The sequence below is a fragment of the Cavia porcellus genome, unplaced genomic scaffold (assembly GCF_034190915.1).
Source record: "Cavia porcellus strain 051 isolate PalLab524CR breed Dunkin Hartley unplaced genomic scaffold, mCavPor4.1 scaffold_2, whole genome shotgun sequence".
Classification (NCBI taxonomy): domain Eukaryota; kingdom Metazoa; phylum Chordata; class Mammalia; order Rodentia; family Caviidae; genus Cavia; species Cavia porcellus.
This window is the reverse complement of record NW_026947485.1, coordinates 30413571-30426251: the sequence shown is the minus strand read 5'-3', so window position 1 is coordinate 30426251 and position 12681 is coordinate 30413571. Positions and strand designations below refer to the sequence as shown.

The 12681-nt window shown below is 42.0% G+C and overlaps 1 protein-coding gene and 1 long non-coding RNA gene across 4 annotated transcripts in view; one reads left to right on the top strand and one right to left on the bottom strand.

Moving 5' to 3' along the window:
* LOC106027268 (uncharacterized) overlaps positions 1 to 12602 on the bottom strand; it is a 63819-nt gene extending 51217 nt beyond the window's left edge. Inside the window, exon 1 of the long non-coding RNA XR_010044480.1 lies at positions 12425 to 12602. This is a non-coding gene — a long non-coding RNA (uncharacterized LOC106027268). The remainder of the gene's footprint in view (positions 1 to 12424) is intronic.
* The window catches only part of Jazf1 (JAZF zinc finger 1), a 326310-nt gene continuing 325782 nt past the window's right edge, over positions 12154 to 12681 (top strand). For 2 of the 3 annotated variants that reach the window (XM_063239940.1, XM_063239936.1), the window contains exon 1: positions 12154 to 12501. Coding sequence is in view for 1 of the 3 variants with exons in the window: in XM_063239936.1 (XP_063096006.1) it covers positions 12387 to 12501 (115 nt within the window). In the remaining 2 variants the exon portion in view is untranslated. The remainder of the gene's footprint in view (positions 12502 to 12681) is intronic. The other variant, XM_063239930.1, reaches the window with a different exon arrangement.

Genomic DNA, 12681 nt, shown 5'->3' with positions numbered 1-12681 from the left:
AAACAGAGGAACAGAGCATTTCAACTGATTGCCATGGCTATTAAGGGATTTGGTAACAAAGGCAAGACTGAACTCCAAGTAATTTGGCATGACAAGCTGTGTGCTTAACCACTAATTCATGTATCTCCACTAATTCATGTAGTAAGTAGAGGGAAATGTTAGTTATGGTTGTGGTGATGATAATAACTACAGTATAATGACACCACTATTCATTCCCATCTTATAGATAATAGACTGAGGTTGAGAAGAATCAAGGGATTTAAGTGTCAAGTAACTACTTTGGGGACCTAATTTATCGGGCTCAGAGGGATCTAGATAAATGCCACTAGGTTTTCTCTACACCCAGCTTCTGCATGGTTGGTGGGATACAGAGAAAAGGGATCACCTAGAGAGATGAGAGGTCCAGAGAGCCTGAGTTGTCCTGTGTTTTTGGGACCCCCCTCCACTTCCCTTCCCTGTTTTGTGTTTCCAGGTAGAGGAGACCTGGTGTGTGGCTCTAGGCCACGGACTGGGATAGAGTAGCACTGTGATAGCACAGAGACCCTGCTTCTCTGTGGGGGCTGCCAGACACTGGCAGGAATGTAAATTTTATAATATCCTGTGCAATTCTCTGTCTTGTCTGAATCAGAAAGGACACAAAATACAAGCTTCCTTCCTCATTAGCACCTAGAGCACGCACCTAGCATGGTGGTCTGAGTCACCTGCGCTAACATTCATTGAAGTCAAAGAGCCACTCAGGCGACTCAAGCTGGTTGTATCTCAGCTCGAGAAACCACAGGAAAATGAAAGTTTCTAAGCTACACCATTACGTAGATCATAACATTAAGTGACATGGTCCAGATAATAATAATAGGCAAGGACGTAAAATATTCTTGCACTGGAAATGCACTCATTTATATGCTGTTCAGGTAGGTCAAACCTACTTAAGTTTGAACACATTTCTTTCTTTTTTTTCTTTTTTTTTTTTTGTGGGAGGAGGTTGTTTACTTCCTTTTTTATTTTCCTTGTTTTATTCTTGGGTTTGCTTTAGTTTTATGCATCTGTAAGATGCTTTGGGGAGGTTGTACTTTATGAATACATTTCAGGACACAGTTGATCTGTTTTGGATTCCATAATCATAATCTATTGATAAACACTTTATTAATAAAACGATTTGGAGAAACATAATAAAAATGGGAAAGGGAGTGGGGGATAGCGATGGAGTGGGAATGATGTCTGCCACGATGAGCCTCTATCCTGTTCCCTGGACAGCAGCAGCTGTGTTTGCAGTGGTGGTGTTGGGTGCTGAACCATCCGAAGTCCATGGGCTGATGGAAAAGGCAGTGGGAAGTATCTGTGCATCTCCAGAATGTTTAAAATCTGCTAGGGGATCCTGACATGCAGATGTGAGCATTTAATGAACTCAGTAGGGAGGTCTGTGAGGCTCTAGTGTCAAAGGCAACAGAAAGTTCCACCAATACTTGTAGTTCCACCATATTACAGTGGGTCTGTCCTTCCTATTGTGGCAACAGGGGGGAGCACTATTGTGACGATCCCAGGCCTCTGCTTTCAGTCCCACCTGTCCACTCCCCAACACTATGCTAGGGTTGAAGGGCTTGACCTGCCACCCATTCCCAGTCCCACAGTGGTTAATTCAGCTGGAGAGACTTTACAGTAGAATCCTTCATGCTCTAGGTCAGGGAACTTTGAATGACTGTTGTACATCTCTGTTGCAAAGACAATGGTAAAATCCTGGACAAATTGAATGGAGGATTACTCTGAATGAATATTTAGAATACCAGAACTGCATTCAACTATGAGTAATAGAAACCTGAGAGGCAATGATTTAAATCAACAGTTTATTTCTCTCTCATAAAATGAGAATTCCAGAAGCAAGTGATCCAGGTTTGATATGACTGTTCCTGGGCATCAATGAAAATATGGCTTTCATCCTCATATTCAAGAAATAGCTACCATAGCTCCAGCTATCACATAGGGCTCAATTAGAAAGGAAAAGGGCCAAGCCAAAATGGATCTCAGCAATTGAGTCAGTATGTCTTTCAAGATTTTCCCAGGAGCTACATGGGACAACTTGTACTTACATTTCAATGAGAACTTAGTCATAATTTCTACCCCTATCTGCAAGAAAGTCTGGGGAGAATTACTTTTAATTTGTACACATTGTTTCTCCTGACAAAATCTTTTGATAATAAGCAAGTGAGAATAGTTATTGAATAGGCACCTAGAAATTTCTGCTGCTGGTCTGTGAGTAGGCAAAAAGTGATCAAATGTAACATGGCAGGAACAAGACCATAGAAGATTTTCAGAAGCCTGAAGTCTTATCATGAGTTCTCAAAGGCTTGCAGATACAACTGACTGACAATAACACCACAAATCTAGCATATATGTGAGGTCTAGACAATATGTAATGAAGTTGCTATTGGAGCAACTACCAATTCATGAGGTTGTCACCCCTATTCCAAGGACAAAACCCATGAAAAGTAACTTAAGAAATAAAGCATTAGGTACTGCTTGAAATAGCATGCATAGTTTGTCAGGTTGAATGTTTTGGTCTTCAGTAAATACATATTTAAATGAGTACATCAGGTCAATTAAGTTTATCTTAACTCTCTGCCATATTCAAGTAAATCCTTCAAGCTAGTGCTACCAGTCAAATAAATCCAATGTAAGGAATGTTTTAGAAATGGAAACATTAGTTTAAGCAGTGATGAGCAAAAAATTAACCAGTAATAGTGAAAACTACTGTAAATCTTACCACTTGTTTGACCAGCACATATTGAATAATTTCATGTATTGGGGTGTTCTTGACTAGCAGCTACTTGTACAGAACATAACCATTTGTACCATCCCCTACTTGTTCCCTACCTGCATTTCCTCTTCCTGCTCATCTCGTACCTAATGTTTACAAGGAAGGCATATTCCATGGGGTGCTGTGGTAGTCCTGTGTCTTGAAGGACAACTTACAAGCAGCAGGTACTCAGTCACTTGGGTTACATTTGCATTTTTAAAAGAATTTACATAACATAATTTGAATGTATTTACTTCTTTTAAATTATCAGTCCAAATTGCACCACTGCAAGTTGAATGGGTAGGGGAGACAGAGAGAGAGAGAAAGAGAGAGACAGAGAGAGAGAGAGAGAGAGAGAGAAGGAGAGAGAGATCTGGTGTCTTTTTGTAGCAGTAATCTTTTCATTTTATTGTTTGTAAACAGTTATATACTGTCAGAGCCAGAAGCCTTCATTAATTAGCCTGTGGGCAAAGGCTCTGGAAACTTGCAAGCTCCCATAGTGGGCATGTAACATAGTAAACCCACTCTGGAGAATAGTTTGGCAGCATCTACTAAAACTGATCACAGGCAAATTCAAAAACCACACTCACATACAACTCAGTGACATAGCTTTCTCCCATGCGAGAGTCCTATCCAGCATTCCTTCTCCCATGACAGTGTAGGCCTTGTTGACGCCTTCCTACAAAATCCTCTCTATCAGCTGTGAACCTCAATGGAAAAGATTAGGAGACTTAAGCAGCTGCCTTTCAACAAGCTCCCTAAACCCCATGTAAAATCCCCACCCCTCCTGCAGAAGCCTGCAAATTCTGTATCATTTCAGATGACTTCACTGTATCTATTGTAAAGCCCAGCACAAACTGGGTTAGAAATATTAGCTCACATAACTGCAAAGACCAATCGTAAGTTTTAGAGTTCTATCAGAGCTGTAGTTCAGTTTTTCTGAGATCTCTTAACTCTTTTATTTTGCCAAATCAGCTTTGTCCTTGGGTAAAGTTCTCACAGTTTGAGGATGTCAGCGTCAACTGGGCTGTGTGCTTGTTCAAGTGAGCAGAAGAAAGCAGGTCCTTATCTAGATAACCACTGAACAAAAGCTCTGAGTTTAACTCTGATGGAACCTCTGGCCACGTGCCCACCTCCTGAACCAATCATTTTGGCAGCAAGACCCCATGTGCCTGTGGTGCTGGAGCCCTAAGCCTGAGTCAAGTAAAACAAAATACCAATAAACACAACTCCTGTATACTTTCTAGACTAATGGGTGCTTTACTGTGACTGCATAACTAAACAGGATCCACTCAAATGGCTTATCTCAGAACAAAGAAGCAATACTCCCAAGTGATTTCACATTTTTGCGATGACATAAATAGCAATGGTTGGCTACTTTAGATGCTACACTCCCCCTTCAGGTTCTGCCTTAAAGTTCTGCCTCATTCTTGTACCAGACCCCTGCACTCATTCCCTTTCCCAAGAAATGTAAGAAAACTTGCTTAGAAGACATGATTTTAGCCAGAACATGGCACTGCATTTAGAAATAAAATAACAATGTCTCATGTTTGACTAGCATTTAATAGTGCCCGGTGTTTTCACACGTAGTACCCCTTTTCATCCCTAAGAGCGGGGAGGGAGTTGTACTGTTACACCCATCGTGCAGATAAAGAAATCTCAGAGACTGACTGATTTATCGAAGGCCAACAGCATAAGTGACAGAGCTGGAATTACAATCTAGGAGTTTTAGATGCTGCAATTTTATGGGTGGTTTCCTTTGACAGTTTTTTTTTTCAATCATGGCATAAAAAAGAAAAAATAAGATTCAAGTTTGACTGTGGTTCCAAGGAACAAAAGACCGAGCTATGTGTGAAATGAGAATTCCACTGCTATGAGACTTCAGTGCACAAGAGAAAGAAGACGGTAAAGATCATCTCAGTCTTCTCGTCTGCTCTTTTTTTTCCTTTCCAAATTTCCTTTTTCTTAACTGTTTCTTTCTCAAATTCTCATCTCTGGTGCAACTTTTCAAACACAGTGCCAAACACTTTCTTTCTATGCCCAGGCCCTGTTCAAGATTTCAACCCTGAAAAGGCATCCTAGGAAGGTGGGGGATAAAGGCAAGAAAGGATAAAGGAGATGGCATAGAATTTGGGAATAACTACAGTTATATTAACTGTAATATAAAATGTTAGATAACTACGTACATTGTTAACACAAATATTACTTTCAAGGTCATATGATTTTTAATTTCAGACTCAGGACTGGTTGTACTCAAAGATTAGAAAACTTAAACCTACCACCTGAAGGGTTTTGTTAATTATTTTAAGTTTAGTTGGAGAATTTTCAGGCACTATGAAACATTATCTTTTATCGTACTCATTTTAGATAAATTTGGAGTGCTAATATACTCAGTTTGGCAAAAACTAATTTTCTCGTGACTACAATCTGCATTGGGAAATAAGGAAAGATAATGAGAAGTGTTAGAACCTGAAAGATAGTCCTTATTGACTATTTCTTTCCTCTGATATGACCATTACCTGAGCAGCTTTGATAGTATCTTGGATATCTGTTTAAGGGCCAAAGGGTCCTATCGGAATTGTTTGCACCAAGATTAGACTGCATCTCACGGTGATGAGAAATTGGGAAATAATTAATCTGAACACTCTCGGGTTGTTGTGGCAGTAAGAATGGCCTAATCATTGCACTGTGGCATAGAAGAAAAAACAGGTTACAAACTGCAGGCGTGTGAGCCAAATGCAGGCTGCAAGTGAAACATGTTCACCTTTCAGTGTCTTCCGAGGAGCTCATCACTGGGCTCTACCATTCACATGTTACATACATGGCCACTTGCATCTCATCTCTCACCACTCCCCTGCCTGGCCCGTAAGGCTTCTGAGTTTGAGGTCTCTGAGATAAGATAAACCATTAGTAGAGAAAGAAAGAAATAATTTGTCTTGACAAAGATATAATGAGATGAAAATAATAGAAAAGCAACTCCTTAAAAACCAAGGGTGAAAGTCCTTTCTAGAAGAATTACTGGAATCTTGGTTTTTTTTTGTCTTTTTCCTTTTTATCAGTACCGGGGATCAAACTCATGACTGCCTGCTTGTAAGGCAGGCGCTTATGCCACTGAGCTAAACCTCCAGCCCCCTTTGGTCTGTTTCTTGGAGGACAAATGTAGCTTTCATGGAGATCTTCCTCTGGAAAGAAGGGATACAGTTGCTGAACACATGGAGATGGCATTCAGTAGGACTGCTTATTTTATGACTCTGGGAAATAAAACTACACCAGAAAATGTGAGTACTATATCTTAAACACCTCGACTGAAAAGCACCATGATTAAGTCATCACGGTATAGAAGCAACGACAGAGATAACAAAACAAAAAGGGTCACCTTTCCCCATGGTAGATGATACCTTTATTCCCTCCTCTACTCTAAAGCCAACAGTAGGAAGGCATAGAGTGAAGGTTAGGTCAAGAATTTGTTGGAGAACAAAATGAAGAAATCTTTTAAAAGTCTTACTTCTCTATAAAGTCTAGCTGTAAAATAAAGTATTTGTATTAGCTTTCTATTCTATAAAAATATCTAAGATAATCAATTTAGAAAAAAAGTTTATTTTGCTCACATCTTTAGACACTGCAGATCATGGTCAGTTGGCCTGCTGCATTTGGCCCTGTGGTAAGGCAGAACATTATGGTGGGTCTGAGAATAATCATGGCACATAGCAGAGGGAGCTGCTCACTTCATGGTGCCAAGAAGCAGAGGAAGAGGATGGGCCACGGTCCCAATCTCGCCTTCAAGGGTCACTCGCAGCAACCTAACTTCCTTTCTCTAGTTCCATTTCTTACAAGTTCTACCTCCCAGTAGTGCTACAGGTAGAAATCAAGCCTTAACACACAGGACTTTGGAGAAGCTTCAAGATCCAAACTATAGCAGTATTTAGAACCAGCAAACAAATTTGGCAATAGCAATGAAAGGCCCTCCAAAGGCAGAAGGAAAGGAAAACAGCCACACCAAAAGCCTCAATTCCTAATTCCTCACAATCTCTTCATCATTAGTATCCCACCCTGATCCTCTGTATCCTCACTGAAGGAGATTTGCAAAATAAAATGCTTTTGCTTCTCTATTTTAGTGTCTGTGATATGGAAATACTCCTGCCCAAGCAAAGGGACTAACCAATTCCTCCAGATTCAAGCGGCAGAAGAATGTGCTTTACAACCTACAAATTCAAGTATGGATATTAAGAGCTAGGCCCTGAAGTCAGACAGTTCTTAATTCAGACTAGTTCCAGCCTTTACTAGCTTTAATGACCTCAATAACTTGCCTTATTTCCAAGGGTCTTGTTTCTTTTCATCCGTAGTTTGGGCATAATAGTGTTTATGTATATCACAGGGTTTAAGAGCTGCTGTATGTTAAGGTATCTAATCCAATACCTGACACAGCAGTAGGAACTCAGTGGATTATCATTTAAAATAATCATTCTCAATAACTTGAATATCTGTGAATGGAAAGGTATCCTAGTCAGTCTACAAAAGGGGAGAAAGTGTCAGATCTCATGTCATGATTGAATGCCTTCCTGCTTATCTGTTCAGCTGAATGGCTTCACCTACATCAGCAGAGACTAGGAAATCAGCACTACCAAAACAAATGAGAAGAATGTTTCATAAACAGCTGTTACTGCAACAGTGACACAGTTCTAGACATTAAAAGAGTCCTGTCAAAGATTAGGCTGTGATTAGGAGAAGGAATAACTGTTCTAATCTATCCAAACTAAGAGATGACTGAATATAATCTTTCATTGATGCTACATAAGAGAGCACAGTAATAAATTGTTAGAAATCGCTTAAGCATTGAAAAATGAAATCTTAGCACACTGCCTTATCACAGGGCTGAGCTATACCCCCATACAACTTGCATGGTGTACCATGTGCAAGCAAATGAGAGATAATCTCCTCCCATAAAGAAGCATGGTTTGGGCCTTTCTAGGGGGTGGGAAGGGGGAATTTGCCCCAGGATGTGGGTATGGATGAAGATAAGTGATCTTTGTTAACAAAAATGTCTCAATTGTTTGTATAAATATCTATATATGTGTATATATATATATATGTGTGTGTGTGTGTGTGTGTACAGATATTATTTGAAATATAGTATGTATAATCTATAAATAAAAATATAAATATGAGATGAAGGATCAAATTATCTTATGGATGGGATCAAAAAGTTTTGGAAACTATTGTTCTGGAGGAGAAGGGATACCAGCAAGCCAATGGTTAAAAATGTAAGGGAGAAGGAACTTCGCTAGGACACAAAGAAGTAGCACCCAGCAAGCAGGGAAGGAAGGGGAGACAGGACAAAGGGAAGGTTTCTTCGATGTGGTGACAGGCTGAGATGAATTTAGTGGAGGGAGAGAAGAAAAAGGAAGGAAAGTGTTCCAGGGAGACGATGTAACACTGCTAGGGCAGGTTGGCCTGTGCATGAACAAGCGAGAGCACCTGGCAAACTAAAATAATCCGGTCAATCTTGAGCTGTCCGTACATGTGGTACATGGAGAAAATGCAGGCTGGGAAGCTTCTGCAGGGATCAGATTATGAACGCCACTGAAGAGCAGGAAGCTTATTCTGGTAATGTAGGTTACTGCTAGAGGGTTCAAGTAGGGGAGATGATGGAACAGTGTGCCCAACTTACCTTCCGGCCCAGTCTTCACCAACACCTATTTGAGTACTGGAGGAAACAGACTGCAATAGTGGGAGCTGTGAAACCTCAAAAAATCCAGACAGAAAGGGACCAATGGCCTTTGAAAAAATAAAAATCTTCACCACTCTGCAATGCTTGATAAGCATCGGTAACAGCTATGGACACTTCTTAGGGCAAAAGGATGTGATACCTTTCATGAGTGTTGGTGCCTTTCATGAGTGTTGGTGCCTTACTGGCTCCATTACAGTCAACAGCAACAGAAGTTACTGCCTCAGTGAGTCAAAGCTAGAAAGAAGGGAAATAGCAGGCACTATAGCAGGTAAGAGGACAGTAGGTAGAGCCACCTCAGCAAGTTCCTTGGACTTTGCAAAGCACTTGGAGCTCCCTCATGTCAGGAGATGTTTATCCAAACTATTGCCCTTGTGTCTTGCACAGAGATGAAGCCAACAATATTACAAAAATCCTGGGATAACAGATCATGCAGGTGCTCATACTAATAAAGCCTGTTAGAGTTATGAAAGGAGCTTTTCTAGGGGGTCAATCAAGATATATTAATGGAACAAATGAATAGTGATTGTGTGGCTGCTTTTACAAACTTTATTTTAAAACTTAAGTTGGGATTAACTGAGAACAAGTGATTCCCATAAAAGTGGGATCTAAACTATAATCTGGGGCAGGGTGAAAGATGACAGGAGGGGAATGACCCAGAATCCTAAATGTATTGGACAGGTCACTGCATGAGGCAGGTTCCTTTGGTGGCTTCATTTGGCTCTAATAGATAGTTAGAATCATAAATCTGTGGCAGCTGCTCTATTCCCAGGGCATAGGCCTTGAGAGACTGTTAATGATCCCAAATCATTTAAAACACTATGCACTACTCTGGTTGCTATGCACTTGTACTCTGTCTGGGCCTTCACTACTTCAGAAAGGGGCTGCTGGTTTCTGAGAAAAGGGTCTTAAAGCCAAGGAACACTTCCACAGTCTTTATGGTATCTTGCTGACTTATTTCCTTACTGGCCTTTTCCATTAAAATATTTTTTCTCCCACAGATCATTGTTTAGCAAGTGCAAATGCACAACAGTCATTGCTTTCTCTTGGACCTAATAGGTCAAAGTACTTGTTTTACCTATTTTTATAGCCTAGATGTTGACTTTCTATCTACAGGAACATCCTTGAAGCAAACATTTTTAAATGTAAGTACACAAAAGTATGCATGTCTTTGTAATTATTTTAGGGTTTGCCTGTGGTTACTATATTTGTCTTTTTATTGTCTACTAATACCTTACTGAATGCACTATAAAATACAGAAAGAAAACTGGTTGTGTGCACCTGGGAAGAACCTATCTTACCCTTGGCCTATTTACTACATCTAAAAAATCCCTGGGCCTAACAGTTAGAGAATCTTTCAGAATTTAAAGATTCTAGGCTACAGATATAGCTCAGCAGCAAAGTGCCTGCCTGGCAAGTGCAAGGTCATGAGTCCAATCGCTGATACCAAAAATAAAATAAAATTATAATTCTAATTATGTATTTTATAAAAAGGCCCAAAGTGCTTAGTGTATATAGATTACAAAATAGTAACGAGCAGAATGGCACATAAACAAAGCTTCAGTCATATGAAGTAGCAGGCTCAGTTATTTCTTAAAACTGATTTCTTACAAAACATTATTTGCCCAAGAAAGAGAAAACAATTTGAAATCTTATAATTCCAAATGTGGATTTATGTTGTAGGTTATTTTGACTCATTTCAGTTAAATGTATTTGTCCAATTTGTTTACCAAGGTTTTACTTTAGGAGTCAAATCTCGAGACAGGAGTTAGTGGAAATCAGAGGCAGTGGAGAGCTATGAAGCAGGGGAACCCAGTTCCCTTCCTTCACCATTCACCTGCACATTTCTGACATTTTCCAACTCTGACCTCTCTTGCCTGAGCACCTCGGTGCCTCTCCACTCTCTTTCTGGAATTATTAATTCCACGTAGACAGTTTTTCCTCCAGAGACAGAGATGCCATTTCTTCAAAGTTCTGGGTGCTCCCCAGATGCTACAGAGTGGGGGTATACAGCAGTCAACTCTATGGGAAGCTGTTTGGGCACCATTTTTGGCAGAAGTTTTTGCACTGCATTTTTGTATGGTATGCCTCTGCCAGATAGTCTGCCTGCTCTCAGTCTAGGCAGTGGAAGGCCCTGCACTGCTGCCAAAATTCTAATTCAAGATCAAGAATTCTAACTCCTGGTCTTTAGACCCTGGTCTGGCCTTGGCCCCAGGTTCCAGCCCACTTTGTCCCTGGCTCATTATCAGGCCCATCTAAGTACTGCACCCATTCACATTTAAGCCCAGGAAATCATTTCTGGCACCAGAGTGAACTGTAACATCACTAGGCCCTAGCCGTACCCAACCCAATTCTCAACTTTGTAAGTTTGTTACCTCCTGAGTGGAAAGACAGAAAGGACAGAAAATACCACAGGCGAGGGAATTTGGCACCAATTTCTGTGACATTGTAAATTTTTTTTTGCAGTGACACAGATGCTACATTCCTTTACTATGCATGAAAAGTCTTAGCAATTATTAGAAATAACACTTGAGATGCATATAGCTTATAGCAAAGTACTACTTGTCTATGTATCTGCACCAGAGAGTAAGTGAAAGTTGTCCTTACCCAAATTACCAAATCCAGGACATAACTATTAGTAAAAAAAAAAAAAAAAAAAAAATGCACTCTTAGATCATAAACTGCTGATAATGTACAGTGTTTTTTAGGCCTCTGGAAAAATGCTACTGCAGGACACAGGACTGCAACTGGGGGACAAGAAGGAAATCAAATTTTAGCAAAATGCTATAAAATTCAATGTAAGTGCTTAACTAGTCAACATTATGGTTTAAATGCTCATGAGATGGTGCAGTCTTGATTGACTGACTTCACATTTAAATGAAGAGTAAATATGTCCCTTGACTGTGTTTCCGCTCCTTGCAGCCCAAACCAAGCACTGTCCTTTCTACTGTAGCAGAAACACATATATGGCTTAATTACCAGACCTGAGTCAAGGTAGTGGGTGCAATGGCATGCCATAATTTGGATAATGAAATTATTTTAGCTTTTGTTTTCCCAAAAGGAGCAAAGTAGAATAAACGCAGTACATGTGTAAAACACAGGCAAAGGCACTTGACAACCAAGCACTCTATTTTGAAATTTAAATAAAGCTAAGATTTTCTTCTGGCCTAGAGGGAAGCTTCATTAAAATCAATTAGTACAAACCTCCAGAGAATATGGACTTTTTAAAAAAGAGATGTTATAAAGAATAAGGTGCACACAATTACCTTTCCTGGGTCCCTTATGAATGTCAGTGTCACACCAAGACAGGTGGCCAAGTGCAAACAAATGTCCCCAAGGGAGAGGCCTGGTTAACTCCCTGAGTGCTCATCGCAGGGAAGTACGTGTAATTAATAGATGTGTCTCCATTAAGAGCGGAATGTACATAACCAACTGAGGAGGCTCCAAACAGGCTGCATGTATGACAAAGTGTGAAGACAGGCCAAAGGAGGTAAAGTTGGTGCAGGCGCTGCCAGGTGAGGCCTCGGCCCGGCCCGGGTGAGGTTGGGGCCGCTCCACTGTAGCCGCGCGCCCTAGTCCCTCCTCCCGGCCCGGCCGCCTCCCCCACCCCCACCCTCCCCCGCCGCTCCCGACGCCGTTGCCGCCGCTGCCGCGCCTCCCCTCTGCCTCCCGGTGGCTCCTCGCTCTCCTTCCATCTCTCGCGCCCCTCTCCCTCCGTCCCGTCCTCTCCGCTCCCCTCACCCCGCCTCTCTCCCCCTCCCCTGCCCCTCCTCTCCTCACCCCACCCGGCCTCCCTCCCTCGCCCGCCCGCCCGCCTGCCCGCCCGCCCGGCGCTCGCAGAGCCGACACCAGGGGGGCTCTCCATGTAGCACCATGACAGGCATCGCCGCCGCCTCCTTCTTCTCCAATACCTGCCGATTCGGGGGCTGCGGACTCCACTTCCCCACCCTGGCCGACCTCATCGAACACATCGAGGACAACCACATCGGTAAATGGCCCGGGGGTGGGCGGGGGTGCCGGGCGCGCGGAAACTCCAGCCCAGGCGACAAGCCCCAGAATGGCCAGGAGTGGCCTGGGGGAGGAAGGGAGGCGGCGGGCGGGCGGGCGGGAGGGTGTGTGGGAGCCGGGGCTGGGGGTGGCGGGATGCAGAGGCGCGAGGTGCTGGAGG